Here is a 19,493-nt window from a genome sequence, read left to right as displayed (position 1 = left end):
GAAGGAGAAACAAAATGAAAAATGTTTTTTAAAAAACAATCAAACAGTGATGTCTCTTGTCATGAGTTGGATGCCTGTGACTGACATCAGGTATTGCTAAGTAATAAACATTTTGCCATTCAACTCTAAATCCCTTATTAGCATTAGTTTTTAAAGGAAATGTTACAGCTTTTATATTATTTGATATGGTATTTAATAACAGTTATAAGTACAATGGTAGACACTGAAAAAGAAAACCCTTAATAGAAAAGAAAAAGACAATTTAAAATCAGATTTTGTTGAAGGGTGTTGTAAGTGCAACTTTATCCATATGCATTCCTTTTAAGGCATTTTCATTGTCCAAATATCTCAACATGTATATCAAGGTTTATATATAAAATGGGCTCCTTTTGTATTAATTCAAGAATTAAAGAAAAAAATACATCTCAGGACTAAGTGTAGCTGAAAAGAAAAACACAAAAATTCACTTTTCTCACAAAAAGTAAGATACAAAAGTCATTTAGCATACATTATTACTCCCCATTGTAATTCCAGATTTGGTACAGTATCTTTTTCATTTCCTGACATAAACCATTAAGACAGCACAGGCTGTAGTACTTCATTGTGAGATGGCTACAATTCTATAATATGCACAGTGATTTTAAAAGAGGCTTTTAACATGCCTTGCATGAAAGGTGCTACATACAAACCTGTTTTGTGAACTCTTTGGTAACCACCAATTCAAAAATTTGGACAAAAGCATTTCCACATGGCCAGATCTGAAGCACATTATTGGAGCTCTGCGCCAAAGGTATTACCCTGTATATTGATTCTTCAGTTTCCTTAGGGGTTTAGGTGTTGATTTAGAATAGAGCCAGATAATTAAAGCATGTCAGGCCCCAGTTAGGAAAATGAAAATGGCTCCAATTAGTTTCTAGTTGGCTTTATTATTGTTTGGCAGAAGTTTAAGGAAAAAGAGTGGCTTCCTACAAAATTTGTTTCTCAAGGTATATTGGAGAAAGTAAAATATTCATGTGGTTACTACTATCAAATCCTTTCTTGAAATGGTATGAAAATTGTGAAGAATATAATTGAGATTATTCATATTTTTCTAGTCTTAATGTGTTCCCTTGGTTGTCTCTTTAATTGTCCCTTCTCAGGGTCAGCCTACTTTACAGGCTGTTCTTCAGCATTTTCTGCTTGAAGCACTAATGTGCTTAACCCAGCATGTTCTCTGTTTTGGGATATTAGTGTTCTGGAGAGGTCAAGCTGTGATATCATTCACCCTCATTGCGCTACCTCACCACTCATTAAATTTCAGCTTTTCAGTAATTGTTCTGGGATGTATTCTAGTTGTGCAAATTAGATGCTAGCCAATATAAATCTAAGTTACCCACTTACTGTATTTAGCCCTAACATAATTTCTGTGTTTACTTTTATCTACCTAAAAATGGATGTACATTTTTGACAAGCAAGTGTCTTTAGACTGCTCTGACACCTATTACCAATGAATCCAGGGAGTTATGACAGACAGAGATGTTTCAGAGTCTACAGAACAGGTTTTAAATATTTCTGTTGTACATTATTTGTATATTAGTAAGAATTCTTTGTATTGGCCGGGCGCGGTGGCTCACGCCTGTAATCCCAGCACTTTGGGAGGCCGAGGCGGGTGGATCACGAGGTCCAGAGATCGAGACCATCCTGGTCAACATGGTGAAACCCCGTCTCTACTAAAACTACAAAAAATTAGCTGGGCATGGTGGCGCGTGCCTGTAATCCCAGCTACTCAGGAGGCTGAGGCAGGAGAATTGCCTGAACCCGGGAGGCGGAGATTGCGGTGAGCTGAGATCGCGCCATTGCACTCCAGCCTGGGTAACAAGAGCAAAACTCCGTCTCAAAAAAAAAAAAAAAAAAAAAAAAAAGAATCCTTTGTATTTACATTTACATAGCACCTTTCATCCAAGAGTTTCAAAATGATTTAATATTAATAGCATTTGGTGGTAAAACCTAAGTTATCAGTGGCATTGAAGTACCTAAGTTCAAGTTCTTGAAGTTCCATTTCAATTTAAACATACTCTCTTTTTTATTGATGGTCTTTTGGAAAATAGACTATGAACACAACATTGCTACTGGCCTAAGAGAGAGAGAGAGAGAGAGAGAGAGAGAGAGAGAGAGAGAGAGAGAGGGAGGGAGGGAGGGAGGGAGAGAGACTTTTCTCATGGTTACTGGGTTAGTGATGAAACCCACAACTCATAAACCACACACTATGGAATATGGAATTATTCCAAAAAGTTCTTTAGAGCTGGTAATGAAAGCCTAAGAAGTGCACTGTTAAAATTTTAAAAAGTCAGTATCTTTCTCATTTCAGACCTTGAAGATTACTGATATTGATGTTAAATAATGAATTTGCATTAATGAGTATCAATGTATTTTTTGATTTCATAAGAAAATAAAACTGTGATATAAAATTGGAAATACTAAAAAAATTGATGTTTCCCTAGATTAACTAAATCTTTTTGTGCTTCTTCCAAATGTTTAAAGGTAACAAATGCATACAAAAATTTCAAAAGTACCAATAATAGTTATCAACTTTAATGTAAGATTATAAAGGAGAAAAACAAAAAGTTATTAATAAATGATAGCCTTAATTATAAATGAGTTTCTGGCAAAATGCAGATCATAGTAAGTTATTTACACTATTTTTGCCATAAGAAAACTTCTTAAGCAATAGTCAGCTCTCAGGTTAAAAAAATACACACACATACACAACCCAATACCAAAGAAAAGAAATGAGTTAAAGCACAATAGCTTTATCCTAGGAATGCCATTTGCTGGAAAACCATCTTACTAAAAAAGTTTCAGAAAAACACTCTTTACCTTGGATTAATGTATGCATGCTTAGTGTTGCTTAATGGGGAATGTAGAAAGGTTAATATCCTTATAAATTTTTTATAACTCCTATTTCATTATGGATTTTTCAGATTTATCTTATAAACTGAATTTGTTTTGCATCAAAATAATTGGCTTTAAGGAAAAAAAAAAAGTACCAACACATGCAGTCTGCTAACTAAATAAGGCTCTGACATGCCAAAACAATTCTCTCTTTATCTTGCTATATAGTACATTCCACAAAATACTACAGCATTTAATTTAGATTTACACAACTAAATATAAATGGCTAGATTTTGGCTAATACTTAGCAGAAGCATTAAGCAAACATGGATAAATTCATAAAACAAATGATGAAAAGAGCAGATTGTTCCTGGAGTACTTCTTTAAACACTTAACTTTAAAACACTTGGTCCTTAGCGAGAGATCGTCCTTTATTCAGTAGATCTTAACAGTACAAGGTACAGTAAGTCCTAAAATCTTTTAAAAATTTTGGCAGTTGAATCCAGTAGTGCTCCTTGATTCAAGGAATGAAGGTTTGTATTTCTTGCCTGCTCTATTCACGAAGGACTGTTAAAAGTCTCCTTAAAGATTTTTAAAAATGATTCCTATAGTTGCTAGGTGTCTTGTTACTTCAGAAATAAAGGCTTCATACTGAGAAACTGAAGGACACTTTTCTCTCTGTATTTAGTTGGAAGGTAGAAAGAAGAAAGAAAATATAAGAAAAGCTTGAAGATAAGAGATACAAAATACAGAGCAGCCACTATAAGAACAGCATGCACCAGATATTTCTATAAGAATGAGAATGACAGAAAATCAGAGATAATTTTTGAGTGGAGTTTATCATAGAAAAGGTATTTAGTTTATTCTCATCAATTTTCAAGAAAACTGTGGGAAGTTGTATTCCTATCACAGAAGAATTCAAACCAAAAAAGTAATTCCGAGAACATAATTCACTAGTAAAATTATATGTAAAGTGAGGGAAAAAAATAATAATAAAAAAAATACTTTTTCCCTGTGCTAAGTAAAAACCTATGGCAGCCAACTAATATTGCTTCACTAGTAAGTAGGACAGAAAGTCAATGAATTAAGCAAGCAATATTTACATCTGTTAATGCAATATGCACTTGTTTCATACTTAATTTGGTTAGTTTGTATAAATGAGACTAATCTCATTTACATTTTAAGCAGGAAACTCACCACTTGGCCCACATGTCATGTAGTGGGTAACAGAATTAGGAGCTTTGTTGCTCCCTAGACCTGATTTTTGAATTTCTGCTTTCTTGTACTTTGTCCACATCTGCAGGAGAAAAGCATTTCATGTTATTTAGTCAAAGACTGAACAAAATACAATTCAGAAGACAAGAAATGCACTCTCACTGAGTAGGGCAAGGAGAAGGAATCTGTAACTGTCTGGGAAAAATATTAATCTCACAGGCATCTCAATACTTAAAGATTGATTTTTATATTTTAAAGCTGTAAGTAATATTCCTAGGAAAGCTACAATTAAAAAAAAAAAAAAAAACTGTAACAATTACATTTTACCCCCTTAGTGCCAGATAGCATTACTTACTATGTTTATTTACTAAATGGTCACCATACAGTTTTAAAGTAAACATAATCTTGCATGCAGTAGCAAAACCATCTGGAATGAAATATTTGTATTATTTACTAAGAAAACGAGGGTTTGATACATATTTTATAGGCAAATAATGTCCCTCCTTACATTGGTTATAGCTAAAATTGCTTTGGTCAAAGGGGATGCAGTGCATAAGAATATGTTTATGTCACACAAATCAATGGGTATAATTTCCAGAAACCTAAACCAGGAATATTGAAAGCTCCAGCTTCATCATTTATAAAATTACGGTACTGAATATTTGAATAGTTTTACAAAGAATCCTTTGGGAAACTGTAGGCTATTTATGGAGGTGTCTTAGAGGAAATAAATGCAACTGCTCGATTGAGTCAGAGTTGTTTTACTTCAAATGAAATTAGTTTTTTTTTTAATTTGGGGCATCTATGTAAGATTTCACTTACAGAAAGTGTTATGAGGGAATTTTATGTCTCCACAGCAGGTGATAATTTCTAAAGTCTAGACTGTATTTTCCAACAGTCCTCAGGACTCATGGGCATGGTATATATTTGTCTTACAGGCACAGTGTATTTAAAAACAAACAAAAAAACATGCTGCCTATATATGTATAGCCATTGGGGTAGGAAATAGTTCTTTCCTATAAGTCTAATTTTGTAAAATAATCACATGGTTTTTAATATAATAGCATGTAACTTCTCAATGAATTTTGAATGAATAATATTTTAAAGTGTTATGGTCAGATTTATGATATCTAAATAGTTGAAATAGCTGTAAAATAATCTTTGACTTAATATGGAAAAGAAATAACACTAATTATAACATTTGCATCATATATTGCCCTCATTTAATCTCAACTATATTTACCATTAAGTTTTATTACTGGCTCATGAAAAAACAAAAGGGAAAATATTAGCACCAAATATATTTGAAATGTTAGGACTGACTGCGCAGTAATTAACAATAAAACAGAAGATGCAAAAAGTACATTAGGTAGTACTAAAATATGAAAATCTTCTGATTGTGTTCATTTGATTACCTGCACCAGAACCATTTTTCTTTTTTTTTTGGTAATAGCTATAAGGAAAAAAAAGTATGATTATAAAGGAGACAAATTTCACTAGGCAAATATTCTCTATAGATTTTTTTCTTTGGCCCAGTTAATAACAACTTAATACAGTAACAACAAGTGTAACATAATTTCATCCCCACATGGTCACATTTCAAGGCATTCCTTCCAGGTGCCAGGCTGCGTCATTATCAGTAATATTTAGGCTAAATCAAAATGGCAAAAACGCTTCAGAGAGAGCGCTAAGATGTATTCCTCTCAAAGTAAACGGATCAGCGTTATGGGTGTTTTTGTTTTTAGCATTCTGGGAGTTCAGAGATTCAAATTTAGCTAATCAGCTTTAAAAGTACTATGAACACAAAAATAAAAGTTTTTTGCACTAGAGTCAAAGTTAACAATTTTTTTTTTTTTTTAGCTAAAGAGTTTGTATTTATTCTTAGTTCTAAACTCTGTTCTACTAGAAAGACACTTGTTTAAATGGTTACAAATTCTAATTTTTCATTTTAGTACAATTATTCATTATTAAAAATTCTGTTTTAAGGACATACATGTATAATTTAATAATGGATTAATTATAGAAGTAACAATCTTTTACCACTTTGTAAACTTGCTACCCTTTTTGATTAGAAGTAAAAATACAAATTTCCAACACAATGAATATAATTTGGTTTATTTCTCTTTGACTCTATATAAAAAAGGAACTGGAAAAACTATTGTATTAACTGATTTCAAGTATAGAAGTCATCTTGAAGAAAAGACAGTTACTTGAGCTCTCATATTTATCAGATGATTAAAAGTGCAGAGAAGAAACAATAAGTACAAATGTTCCTAGTCACTGTGTAAATCACATTTAAATTTGATGGGGTTTTCTATGAATAACACTAAGTTTATGAGTATTAACAATCTTTTAAATCTGAAAAATGTTTAATAAATATGGGTGTTAATATTTGCTATATAAAGTATTGCTTTATTAACTATTTCTTTAAAAATAAAACAGGACAGGTGGCCTAAGTAAATGGCAAAAGAAAATGACGTAATTTTACATTTTTCCTACTGATACTGTACATGTGCAATATAAAGTACACATTCTGGAAGAAAAAAAGAAAGGAGTGAGAGGAAGAGCAAGTGAGGGGTGGGAAGAGGAGGAAGGGAGGGAGGAAATGAGCATTTTTTTTCCAGAAGCAACAAAGCAAACATGACTTAGAAATGTCTTCTTGGTAAGAAAGCATGCAACTGTTTTAACATGCTTCTGTATATCAAAGTAACAATCTTATCAGGCAACAAAAAGGTGAAGGAGGAGCATGTATGGTTAAGGTTTTTAAAAGCATGCAGGAAATGGACAAAGCAATTAATACTTCATGCAGGCTTTGGTGTGGTTACACATTCACATTAATATACATGCCATCATGTATAGCTGAACACTATGCAACAATTTTAAATAAAAAAGATAAACCTAACCGAATGCTATTTTGTTAACAGCAACTTTTCAAATCATATTAGAGCAGTATATATCAAATAACATCAACATATTATATTGTGCACTTTTGATCATATACAACCATATTCATACCAAACAGTTTGATTATCCTCAGAAACCAACAATTCGGCTTCTGTGTCATCAGGATAGAGGCATGCAGGAGTGATAAGATTATTGCTATTTATAGAAAACTGTAGGTTACTGTTACTAGGGTTCTGATGATCAGAAAAATGTTTATTATCTCTCTGTGCAGGTTTATCCAAAGAGGCAGAAGCCTGGTCAGTTATTCTGGTGACTGGCCTAGGAGGTAACCCACTTATGTTACTAACTAATTCTGTATTCAGGGATAAAAATGGCTGAGACGAATAAGCCACAGTAAATGATCCTATGCTATCTTTTGCCAATATTTCAAATGCATCATTTGGCATATTAATAGTGGCAAAAGTTTGGTTTAGAAAATGTGACCTTTCCATTCTTGAGTTTCTAGCCTGGGCATATAGAGGCTCAGGCATGTCTGTAGCTAAATCATTTTGGGAATAAGAACCTATAGTATGTGTTGGGCTGTCAAGTATATGACAGGACCACTGGTGTAAATGGTACTCACTAGATGCTGCAGTGGTGTTGCTGTCAGCAGCAGCTGGTGGTGAATCAACTGATACAGGCAGTCTACTGTCCTTTGTCAAAAAATCATGGATGCTTGTCCTTCGTGTAGTTCCTTCAGCAGTAGAGATCACGCTGCTTGCACGAGGTAAAGTGGCATAAGGGTTACTATCTTTTGATTGTCGTGACAGAGAAGATTCTTTTACTAATTTTATCTTTCCTTGAGTGCCTGGTGTAGGTTTTCCTGCAGAACTAATGAAGTAGGTATCTTCAGTTTTTCGAGGACCGGGTCTCAAAAACTCAGACTTAGTTGTCCGTCTATCATAGAAGTCCCCTGGGGTTTTTCCACTTACTGACCTGGCCAGACCACAGCTAACTGGTTTGTCTTTTCCCAAAAAGTCAGAAGAGACAGACAAACTTTTCATTACTTCATCTAAAAGATTCTCTTGACTTGAGGACTTGATCTGTTTAAAAAAAAATTCAAAGCAGATTAGTGAATACAGTGCCATGTTTCTACTTTTCTGATTTACTAGCCTGTGCAATATAAAATTGTGGGTATCTCTTGACACTCCTCAACTTAAAAAAAAAAAAAAGTTCTGAAGTTCAATTATAGAAACTTGTGGTGTTCATCTAAATTAAGGTTATCATAGATAAAACTAACCTGTATTGAGGTAAGCTTATTGCTTTCTTCCAAAAACTGTTGTAGAGTAACAACTTCACTCCCTGGGGAACCAGTTTTGATCTTATGATGTCGACTCTCTAGTGTTTCAGGTATTTTGTGTTGGAGCACTGGACTTGATCTGGTCTGTCTTTTCAAGTACTGGATTGGACTGCTACCACTGCTGGACCAAGCCTCATGATCATGAAGCAGGCTAAATTCTCCACTGCTGTGGCTTTGTGGCCTGCTTTGGTTATTAACTGCACCTGCTTTTGGAGTAAATGGGGTGTTGAGATTTCAATAATAGAAATGAAATTAATACATTATGAGTAATAACATTTGTTAACTGTGTCCTAATTATAGGAACAGCCAAATTTCCTTTCACGCTTTATTTAGAAATGCATAGTAAACCATGTCAATCTTTTATCACTCTAACAATTGTCTGCCATAGCCTGCTTCCTTGTTTTGTCAAACTGACAACTCTTGTAAGCTCCACAAGGGCAAAGACTTGCTTTTACCACCACACTCAGAGCCTTAACAGAGCTTCATACAAAGCATTCACTACATTTGATGAGTAAATGAATTAATAAATAAATGGGTGAATAATACATTTCTTAAAATTTAGGTTCAAATAGTTATAAAATGCTTCACAGGCTGGGTACGGTGGCTCATGCTTGTAATCCCAGCACTTTGGGAGGCCAAGACAGGCGGATCACTTGAGGTCAGGAGTTTGAGACCGGCCTGGGCAATATGGTGAAACCCTGTCTCTTCTAAAAATACAAAAAATTAGCCTGGTGTGATGGTGCATGCCTGTAGTCCCAGCTACTCAGGAGGCTGAGGCAGGAGAATCACTTGAACCCAGAAGGCAGAGGTTGCAGTAAGCTAAGATCACGCCACTGTACTCTGGCTTGGACGACAGAGCAAGACTACATCTCCAAAAGTAAAATAAAATAAAATAAAATGCCTCACAATTTAGTACAAGAACATGATTAGATGATTTTTATTTTTTTGAGACAGAGTCTCGCACTGTCGCCCAGGCCAGAATGCAGTGGCACAATTTCTGCTCACTGCAACCTCCGCCTCCTGGGTTCAAGCAATTCTCTTGTCTCTGCCTCCCGAGTAGCTGGGATTACAGGCATGCACTACCATGCTCAGCTAATTTTTGTACTTTTAGTAGAAACAGAGTTTCACCATGTTGGCCAGGCTGGTCTCGAACTCCTTACCTCAAGTGATCTGCCCGCCTCAGTCTCCCAAAGTGCTGGGATTATAGGCGTGAGCCACAGCGCCTGGCTCATTAGGTGAATTTTATATTATTTCGGTATGTTAAGACCAAAAACTTCTAAGTGCAGAAAATTCTATTTTAATTCTTTGCTTCTCCAAGAAGTCCTCATTACTACTTGAGGTAGTAGTCCTCATTACTACTACTTCTCTGTTCATCCTACATGAATAACTTTAAACATTTAAAAAATTTAAATATCATACATATAAGTAAAGTCAAATAGAGACATGAAGCAATTACTTACAATATTTCAGTAAAAGTATAAAATCAAATATGTAGTGCTTAATTCTTTTTTAAATGTCTTGATCATCTTATTGTTCCTGCTGTCCACTGTTGATATGGTGCCTATATAACCTTAAAAGACTCAGTTGACATTAAGGAACTATATAAAATGCAAATTAGCTGGTTCTAGAATTAAACTCCTTCAAATCTATGGTGTTCCTTAAGAGTACTGATTTGTTTTGATCACTAACAAACTGCATAGTATATCAAAGCAGAAGATGCAACTTTCCATGGTTTCCCAGTCACAGAGTAAAGTGGGCCATGAAAGAATTTGGCTCAAGTTACCTAACATGTTTACAAAATTAAGAGTTTTTTAAATTTTCAAATCAGAAAAAAAAATCTTTTCAGACTACATTTTTTCTCCTGGATACAAAAGCATTTTTAATTAATTAATTAATTTCTTTTAAGGCTAGTCAAGTGAAGTAGTGGGATTGGACAAGGAACAAAGACATCTGAAAAACATGACGATAAAAATTAAAAAAAAAAAAATCCCACCTCAAAATTAGGTATTTCAGATCACTGTAACAATGTCATAGCATTAATTAAATAAAATTACAACTGAGACACCTTGTAATCTGACAATTCTGGAGTATAGAGAATAACGACGGTATATTGGTTAAATAATTCAGAGGCTAGATGAGGTGGCTCACTTGAGCTCAGGAGTTCGAGACCAGCCTGGGCAACAGGTTAGCGACCTTGTCTCTATTAAAAATACAAAAAACCAGCCAGGCATGGTGGCGTGGGCCTCTGTAGTCTCAGTTACTCGGGAGGCTGAGGTGGTAGGATCACTTGATGCAGAAGGGAGGCAGAAGTTGCAATGAGTTGAGATAGCACCACTGCACTCCAGCCTAGGTAACACAGCAAGAACCTGTCTCAAAAAACAACCTTCCAGGCCAGGCATCGTGGCTCTCACCTGTAATCCCAGCACTTTGGGAGGTTGAGGCAGGTGGATCACCTGAGGTCAGGAATTCAAGACCAGCCTGGCCAACATGGTGAAACCCCGTGTACACTAAAAATACAAAATAATTAGCTAGGGGTGGTGGTGGTTGGTGCCTGCAGTGCCAGCTATTCAGGAGGCTGAGGGAGGAGAATGGCTTGAACCTTGGAGGTGGAGGTTGCAGTGAGAGGAGATCACACCACTGCACTCCAGCCTGGGCAACAGAGCAAGACTCCATCTCAAAATAAACAAACAAACCACTTCCAGAATCTGTGTAGACAGTATATCTTTGAGGAAAAGGTATCAGTCAAGGTTTCCAGACATTTACTTAAATACCCCACCTTGGAATGCATATTTAAAAATTAAGAAAATATTCGTGAAATAATTATTTTTATGAGCCAAATGCATTTATATAGTTCTTATTCTATATATATATACACACACACAAACAGTTGCTTCTCAAATTAAACACAAAATCCTTACCCTTATTTTGTGGATAAATGAAGCCAAACATATTTCTAAAATATGAATAATGTGAGTTCAATGTCCATGCATTATGAGAAAATGAAGGACAACCATTTTCACGTCAGACAAAATGTCAGTAAAATAAGGACGTATAGATGACTCTGAAGTATAAATATTACGTAAGACTTTTGTCTGTGAAGACTGAAAACTGAAACCAAATAACTGCTCCTGTTTTTACATTTGTATACATTGAAATACATTTGTATTACAATGTGAAAAGTATAAAATATTCCAAACATAGATGATTTGGATTTCATACTTTACCCCAGGAACTTCATCCCATCTCCCACCTTAAAATACTGGAAATGGATGGAGTGCATTAATAAATTAACCTACAGCATACCTTTGACTTCATGTAGGGAAGCATTATTATTGCTATTGCTAGTGGATGTTCTGCCACTATCAAGGCTGGCTGGTCTTGAAGCTAAATGAAAAAATCAGGAGACAGTGTGATAAAACTTCTAGCTGATGATGCTGATGAGCTTTTACATTCTGATTACAGAATGCTTTGAGGAAGCAATCATGCATACTTTCACAGGCTGAGCATGCCCACAGATTAGAAAGCAAATTTCCAGATAATTCATCGAGACACTTTAGAGCAGGGCACTTCTGAAACAATAGTTCAGATTCAGAGAGAGAGAAAGTGCATATTTAGATTTAAAATGAGTTCTGGATGGATATGCCAGGAGTATTTTAGTTGAATAGAATGACATATCTCCTCAGATCCCATGAAATGCTACTGATTGGTTCACTTACAACAGATCAGACAAAGAACTCTGTACATTGCAAAGATGCCATGAAGAGGAGGAATATAAGCATTTATACAGTTAATGTCCTGTATTCCTATCCATAACAAGGAAAACAACTGTAGTTAACACTGCCCTATGCTAACTCTTAAAACCCTGCTTACATTTAAAATTCCTTTAACGTGTTACTCACTTATTGCTAATAGTTTGGTGAGACATGATTTTCCAGACAGAAACTGAAAAATCTGAAATACTCAACACTGCCCCAAAATTGGCTTCTTTTGAGTCAGAGTCTTGCTCTGTTGCCCAGACTGGAACGCAGTGGCATGATCTTGGCTCACTGCAACCTCTGCTTCCTGGGTTCAAGCGATTCTCCTGCCTCAGCCTCCCAAGTAGCTGAGATTACATGCCCAGCCACCATGCCCAGCTAATTTTTGTATTTTTAGTAGCGATGGGGTTTCTCCATGCTGGCCAGGCTAGTCTTGAACTCCTAACCTCAGGTGATCTGCCCACCTCAGCCTCCCAAAGTGCTGGGATTACAGGTGTGAGCCACTGCACCTGGCCCAAAAATTGGTTTCTTGAAGTTCACATCCTTTAAAACAAATTTTTAATATTTTAAACTAATATGTATTTTAAATTGGCATTTTAAAACAATGGTAAAATGCAACTCTTATAACTTTAACCTTCTACAAAAATGGCAACAAAATTACCTTGGAGGACTGTGCAGGCATACTTTATAAATGACCTCGGCTAAAATAGAGAACATTTAGATGAAGCAATTATCTTAAAAGAGGCAAAAAGGAGTATCAGTTTTGAAGAAACAGTAGAGGTAACTATGAGATGCAGGACAGAGAAAACATGCTTGCTGGCAATGCCATATTCACCTATTAAATGCAAGAGTACTAGAATCCCCATTCTGTATTTAATGTGTACTCTTTAAATAAAGTTCATTATCTTACCATGAACTCTTGATCCCGTGCTAGAATCATCACTAACACCTTGTGGACTTATGTCTTCAAAGGATGTAGTATCTACATAAAATAGCAAAATGGATATAAAGATATTTTTGTAATAAAAAATTATAAAATTTTATTTACACAGAACATGGAAATTGTTTTTCAGTCATGTATAACACAGCTTGACTTAACATATTTCATAGACTCAACCAGAAACTGGAACCAGGAATAAGAAAAATGTCAACTCTAATGAGAGTTGACTTGCTTAGGGAAAACACCAGAAGCAATGAAACAATCTCCCCTCTGACCCTGCAACCAAAGCAAGAGCCTGGGTTGTTCTAGGTAGTTCTGTTGGAAGGTGTAGTGCTTTTAATTTTTAGAAAACTAACATTGCCTTCTTTTATCACTCTTTACCTGTTTTACTTCTCCTTTTCTTGTTAATTCATTAGCTGTTTATTATGAAAGGAGGCCTGGAAAAGATTTTAGTTATTTGTATAATGTTTTAGATTTTTGAAATGATTTGAAAGTTCCTCCAAATCAAATACAGATCATGTTTTGATAATTATTTCAGGTTGTTGCTTTTTAAAAAGTACACAGAGAAAAGTCAAATTAAAATTCTTGTTGCTAACAGTTACACCACAGTGCAAATAGCAGACGGCCTATACCTTTATTATTAACCAACTGCTTGGATCTGAAGCTTGCAGAAGAGTTGACAGTTGAAAAGTTGATGGCTGTAGTAGAGAAGGCCATAGCTCCCAATTCTTTTCTCCTTTTACCCGTTGAAATATCATCAGGAACCTCCAAATTCTCAGTACTACCTGTCCACTGTCCTGCTAGGACCATGGACTGCACCAGGTCATTCATGGCTGGGATGCAAATGGAAGCAAATGAATCAGCATGGTTAATGTATTTGTTCGTATTTCTATTTTGTAGTATAAATATGCTGGTTTTTGTCTATGAATTAATGCAAATAAACATCAAAAACTACAACCATATGGTCATTGAAATTATGACATGCATTCAGCTAAATGAAATGAGTAGACCAAAGGCTGATAAATTTCAATAAATACTTTTATCCCACCTCCACCCCCTTTAAAAGACAGAGAAAGGAATTTTACTATGTACAACTGCCATGCTTTTGTGCAGGGAATGTGCACTTCAATTAGAAGCCTTTACAATGTGGTTTTGTGGTGACAAAAATGGAATGAATAAAGGTAAGATGGAGAGCAATTCTTATGTAGCATAATTATTGAAAATGAAAGTCCTTGGTCAGAGCAGGTTACTGAAGAAATTACTCATTTTAATGACTCAATAAGTATACCATTCAATAAAAACCTGAAAGAGATGATATCCAAAGTGACAGACATTTAATGTGATTATGTAACTACCCATGCCACATAAAAAAAGAAAATCCAGAATATTATTATTTAAAGAATGACAAGTATTTTCAAGGGTTATTGGCCATTTTATTTATTTAATTAATCTGGTTCATTAAAGGAAATTAATTTCTAATGCTAAACATTTTGTTATATGCTCCTTAAGTAAACTTTTTTGGGGAAAAAATCTCTATGGCATATAAAATAAAGGGTTTTGTTCCTGCCAATTTTTAGAAAGCACTGGAAATTTATGAGTACATTACATGTATCACTAGACATATGCATGTGTATGTATCAGTGAACATACACATAATGCAAATTCAGTGCCACTTGAAAAAAAATTCTTCCAGCTCCTTATATTAGAGGAAGACTGACCTCTGCAAAATAAGGAAATTGGCGCAGTCCAGAGAAAGGTTAGTGAAAAATTAGTAATGAAAGCCAGTGTAGTCATTTGAAAGAAGCTGAACTGTCATAAAGTCTTACACATGGAACGACGGTAGCAGGCCTTCATTTTGTCTTTATCCTTCGGTCTGTTCCTCAAAAAGGGCAGTCTTTTCAGTGCAACCACTTTAATGTCAGAGCATGAGGAAAAACAGAAACAGGGAAATGAAAGAAAAAAGGGAGAAGAACAGATGGGAGTTAAATGTTGAAATTAAGGACAGAAATGAATGTTTGAGTTTTAGCTATGTGTGCTATATTAAGGCTATTATTGTCATGCTGCTGAGTGATAATGAAATATGAAATATGTACTTTGATATTTTAAAATACTGGGAAAAGCACTGAAGACAATGATGAGGAACATATACTTCTAAAGCTTGGATTGTTATAGTCCTATAAAAACAGGAACTGATTAGGATTACTTATGCAGGGATCAATTTTCCTAGTTAAATTGTAAAGGTAAACCTTTAAAATGAAGGCTATTGGTGGTTCACAGAGTCTACATGATGAAAATGTACAAGGCTTTTGAAGTCTCTATTTTAACTTTTTAAACATAATTTTTATTTTGGAAAACAAAAATAACTTAGGAAAATGCATATTCTACCACAGTATTTTATTAATATACAGTAACAAAAATTAGGGTTCCCAGGGGATGTTTAAAACAATCTTAAAAAACTAAAAAGTCCAAGCATGGTGGCTTATGCCTGTAATCCCAGCATTTTGGGAAGCCAAGGCAGGAAGATCGCTTGAGCCTAGGGGTTTAAGACCAGCCTGGACAACAAAGCGAGACCCCATCTCTACAGAAAATTAGCCATGTGGTGGTAAGCACCTGTGGTCCTAGCTATTCTGGAGCGTGAGGCAGGAAGATCATTTGAGCCCAGGAGTTCAAGGTTGTAATGAGCTATGATCACACCATTGCACTCCAGCCTGGGTGACAGAGGGAGACCCTCTCTCAAAAACAAAACAAAACCTCAAAAAAACCTTTCATTAGTTTATTACACTTTAATAAAGAAAATAAATTACTTCTTGGTTTAAACTGGATTCTGGTGCATTATTTAGCAGCACCACTGAAATAAACATTCTTTTGACCAAAGTATTTGTAAATATGAAATAAGCAATTACATTAGGTTCATTTTACGAAAGATTGGCTGGGGCTAAGAGGGAAAAAAAGGAATATTTTGATAGTAGTAATAAGCATTAGCAATAAGCTCTGATAAACCTAAAAAATAAGGAGGTACCCCAAAGCAAATGAAAATGAGAGAAAAGTATGTATAACATTTTTAGATATTTTTGAGGGAATTTGATTTTGTGAATAAAAGTTAGGATTATCGCTAAAATATAGGAGTCATTAGAACAAAAAATAAAAACATTCACTAGAGTCATTAACCATTCTTAAGCTACATTTTAGTAAGATTTAACTATAAAAAGTATCATATCTTTTTGGAAATGTAATTTAGGAATTAGGAAAAACAATTTGCATAAAGACCTAAAAACATATTATACACTGTCTATTTAATAAATACATTCTTTGTTTGCTGTCATTATGTAAATAATCAAAGCTCTTTTGACAAACTGACAAGTGTCATTCAATGGGCTGGGTGCGGTGGCTCATGCCTGTATTCCCAGTGCTTTGGGGGGCTTAGATGGGTGGATCATGAGGTCAGGAGTTCAAGACCAGCCTGGCCAACATGGTGAAACCTCGTCTCTACTAAAAATACAAACATTAGCTGAGCATAGTGGCAGGCACTTGTAATCCCAGCTACTCAGGAGGCTGAGGCAGGAGAATCGCTTGAACCCGGGAGGTGGAGGTTGCAGTGGGCGGAGACAGCACCATAGCACTCCAGCCTGGTGACAGAGCAAGACTCCATCTCTGTCAAATGAACAAACGAAAAAACAGAGTGCAATGGATACAGCTCTTTAACTTGTTTGACTGCTATTAGAAGCAGTCATGATTATTAAGCTTTTAGTTTGACCTATTTCTTTTCAAGCTTAGTAAACACAGCTGTTTTAAATGATTAAAAAGAAATGAACTGAAAGCAATATAAAAATGGACACTTAGATAAAACAAAGCTGAGTGGTTGCAGCATGCACATGTTGTCTTGTTTACTTTTATTTCTTTTTCTGTTTTTAATTTTTTTTCCAAGGACTGCTTTATAGACAGATACTCTTCCAAAATGAACATGATAAAAGGAGTTTTAAATTTGTCAGGAAGGAATGATTCTTCTTACAGCAATGAGTTTGTGGACATACAATGTTCATTTTCCAAAGCATAGTGAAATTAAGGGAACATTAGTATTGTTGGGTTTGCGGTTTATTTTTAAAATTCTAAAACTGAACAATCGTAGGAATGGAGAATAATACTTCCTTCTGATTCTTATTCTGGATGTTTCAGCAGAGAATATGAAAGGATGACAGATTTATACCTAAAACAGATAAGATGACCTCAAAAAAAGACTTTTGTGCCTTTCTTGTGTATGCTCTTACATCTGAATTGACATATTTTCCTTTAAAGCCAGGCACAGTGGTTCATGCCTATAATCCCAGTACTTTGGGAGACCAAGGCAGGAGATTTGCTGGAGCCCAGGAGTTTGAGACCAGTCTGGGCAAAAAAAGTGAGATCCTGTCTGTAAAAAATAATTAAATAAAACAATTAATTGCCACTGCAGTGCTGTTCTCCTCTAGTCCCAGCTCTCTGGGAGGATGACCCTGAAGGAGGAGGATCTCTTGAATTCAGAAGTTCAAGACTGCAGTGAGCTGTAATCACACCACTGCACTCCAGCTTGGGCAACAGAGTAAGACCCTATCTCTTAAAAAAAGAAAGAAAGAAAGAAAGAAAAAGAAAGAAAGAAATCTTCTTTAAAAACAAAATTAAGTAGGCCGGGCGAGATGGCTCATGCCTGCAATCCCAGCACTTTGGGAGGCCAAGACAAGTGGATCACCTAAGTTTGGGAGTTCGAGACAAGCCTGACCAACATGGAGAAACCCTGTCTCTACTAAAAATACAAAATTAGCTGGGCATGGTGGCACATGCCTATAATCCCAGCTAATTGGGAGGCTGAGGCAGGAGAATCGCTTGAACCTGGGAGGCGGAGGTTTCAGTGAGCTGAGATCATGCCATTGTACTGTAGCTGAGCTAAGGGTGAAACTCTGTTTCAAAAAAAAGTATGCCTGTTATGTTTTTTTTTTTTTTTTTTTGGAGATGGAGTCTCGCTCCTGTCATGCAGGCTGGAAGAATGCAGTGGCACAATCTTGAACCTCCTGGGTTCAAGCGATTTTCCTTCCTTAGCTTCCAGAGTAGCTGGGATTATAGGCGTGCACTACCATGCCTGGCTAATTTTTATATTTTTAGGAGAGACAGGTTTTCACCATGTTGTCTAGGCTGGTCTCCAACTACTGACCTTAGGTGATCCACCCGCCTCAGCCTCCCAAAGTGCTAGGATTACAGGCGTTAACCACCATGCCTGGCCAACCATTTCTCTCTTTCTCTCTCTTTCTCTTTCCTTCCTTCCTTTCTCTCCCTTGCCTCTCTCCTTCCTTCCTTTCTTTCTCTCTCTTTCTTGATGGAGTCTCACTCTGTCGCCAGGCTGGGGTGCAGTGGTGGGATCTTGGCTCACTACAACCTCTGCCTCCCGGGTTCAAATGATTCGTCTGCTGCAGCCTCCCGAGCATCTGGGACTACCGAAACGCACCACCATACTCAGCTAATTTTTGTATTTTTAGTAGAGGCGGGATTTTACCATGTTGCCCAGGATGGTCTCAATCTCTTGACCTCATAATCTGCCCGCCTGGGCCTCCCAAGGTGCGGGTTTACAGGTGTGAGCCACTGTACCTGGTCTCATTTCTTATTTAGTAAGAGGCCAGATATTTTATATCTAAAGATAACAGATAAAATTAACTTATCTGCCACTTTTTAAAGAAAACTTGATGATCTCTCTACAACAGAACTACTTAAGGATTTATGTAGATTTACTTGGTGGACAAAATCAGACAGCAAAAGACCCAGGGTAACAATAATTTTATGTGGGGATATAGAATTAAACTGCTTTTTTGAGACTAATATATACATATAAATACATATGTAAATGCGCATGACTTTTTTTATTGCTTACCTATGGACTCTAGTTTTTAGGCTGCTACATTTGCATTCTGAAATATTTCAGATTTTTTTTTTTTTGAGATGAAGTCTTGCTCTGTCACCCAGGCTGGAGTGTAGTGGTGCAATCTTAGCTCACTGCGATCTTCACCTCCCAGATTCAAGCGATTCTCTTGCCTCAGCTTCCTGAGTAGCTAGAATTACAGGGGTACTCCACCATGCTGGGCTACTTTTGTATTAGTAGAGTTGAGGTTTCACCATGTTGGCCAGGTTGGTCTTGAATTCCTGACCTCAAGTGATCCACCTGCCTCAGCCTCCCAAAGTGCTGGGATTACAGGCATGAGCCACTGCGCCCAGCCTATACCCCACAATTAATGCCTAATATCTTAGAGTATTTTATACCCTAAAATACTATATTTTCAGAGATAATTTGCCTGAAGCCAAATGCTATAAATAGTTTTTTGAGTGTTTTGAGAGTTGCCCATTTGGAGAGTCTACCCCTGGGAGAAGCAGTAGTTGCATTTATCTGCTATTTCAAAAGAATGAAGTGTGTGTGTGTGTGTGTGTGTGTGTGTGTGTGTGTGTGTGTGTGTGT

The 19,493-nt window shown here is 36.0% G+C and overlaps 1 protein-coding gene across 8 annotated transcripts in view; it reads right to left on the bottom strand.

The window, feature by feature from the left end:
- Positions 1-2,498: 2,498 nt before the first annotated feature.
- CCDC88A (coiled-coil domain containing 88A) overlaps positions 2,499-19,493 on the bottom strand; it is a 124,624-nt gene continuing 107,629 nt past the window's right edge. For 2 of the 8 annotated variants that reach the window (XM_032292095.1, XM_032292096.1), the window contains exons 26-33: positions 14,851-14,934; positions 13,657-13,857; positions 12,995-13,066; positions 11,633-11,713; positions 8,270-8,535; positions 7,613-8,072; positions 4,069-4,168; positions 2,499-3,549 (exon numbers count right to left, since the gene is read on the bottom strand). In XM_032292095.1, coding sequence (XP_032147986.1) covers positions 4,104-4,168; positions 7,613-8,072; positions 8,270-8,535; positions 11,633-11,713; positions 12,995-13,066; positions 13,657-13,857; positions 14,851-14,934 — 1,229 coding nt within the window. In that variant the 3' untranslated portion in view covers positions 2,499-3,549; positions 4,069-4,103. Of the gene's footprint in view, positions 3,550-4,068; positions 4,169-4,386; positions 8,073-8,269; positions 8,536-11,632; positions 11,714-12,994; positions 13,067-13,656; positions 13,858-14,850; positions 14,935-19,493 lie in introns of those variants that run through there. The other 6 variants (XM_032292099.1, XM_032292100.1, XM_032292101.1 and 3 more) reach the window with 6 other exon arrangements.

The sequence above is a fragment of the Sapajus apella genome, unplaced genomic scaffold (assembly GCF_009761245.1).
Source record: "Sapajus apella isolate SASKATOON/1434 unplaced genomic scaffold, GSC_monkey_1.0 scaffold26, whole genome shotgun sequence".
In the NCBI taxonomy this organism is placed as follows: Eukaryota; Metazoa; Chordata; class Mammalia; order Primates; family Cebidae; genus Sapajus; species Sapajus apella.
This window is presented reverse-complemented; position numbering and strand designations above follow the sequence as displayed.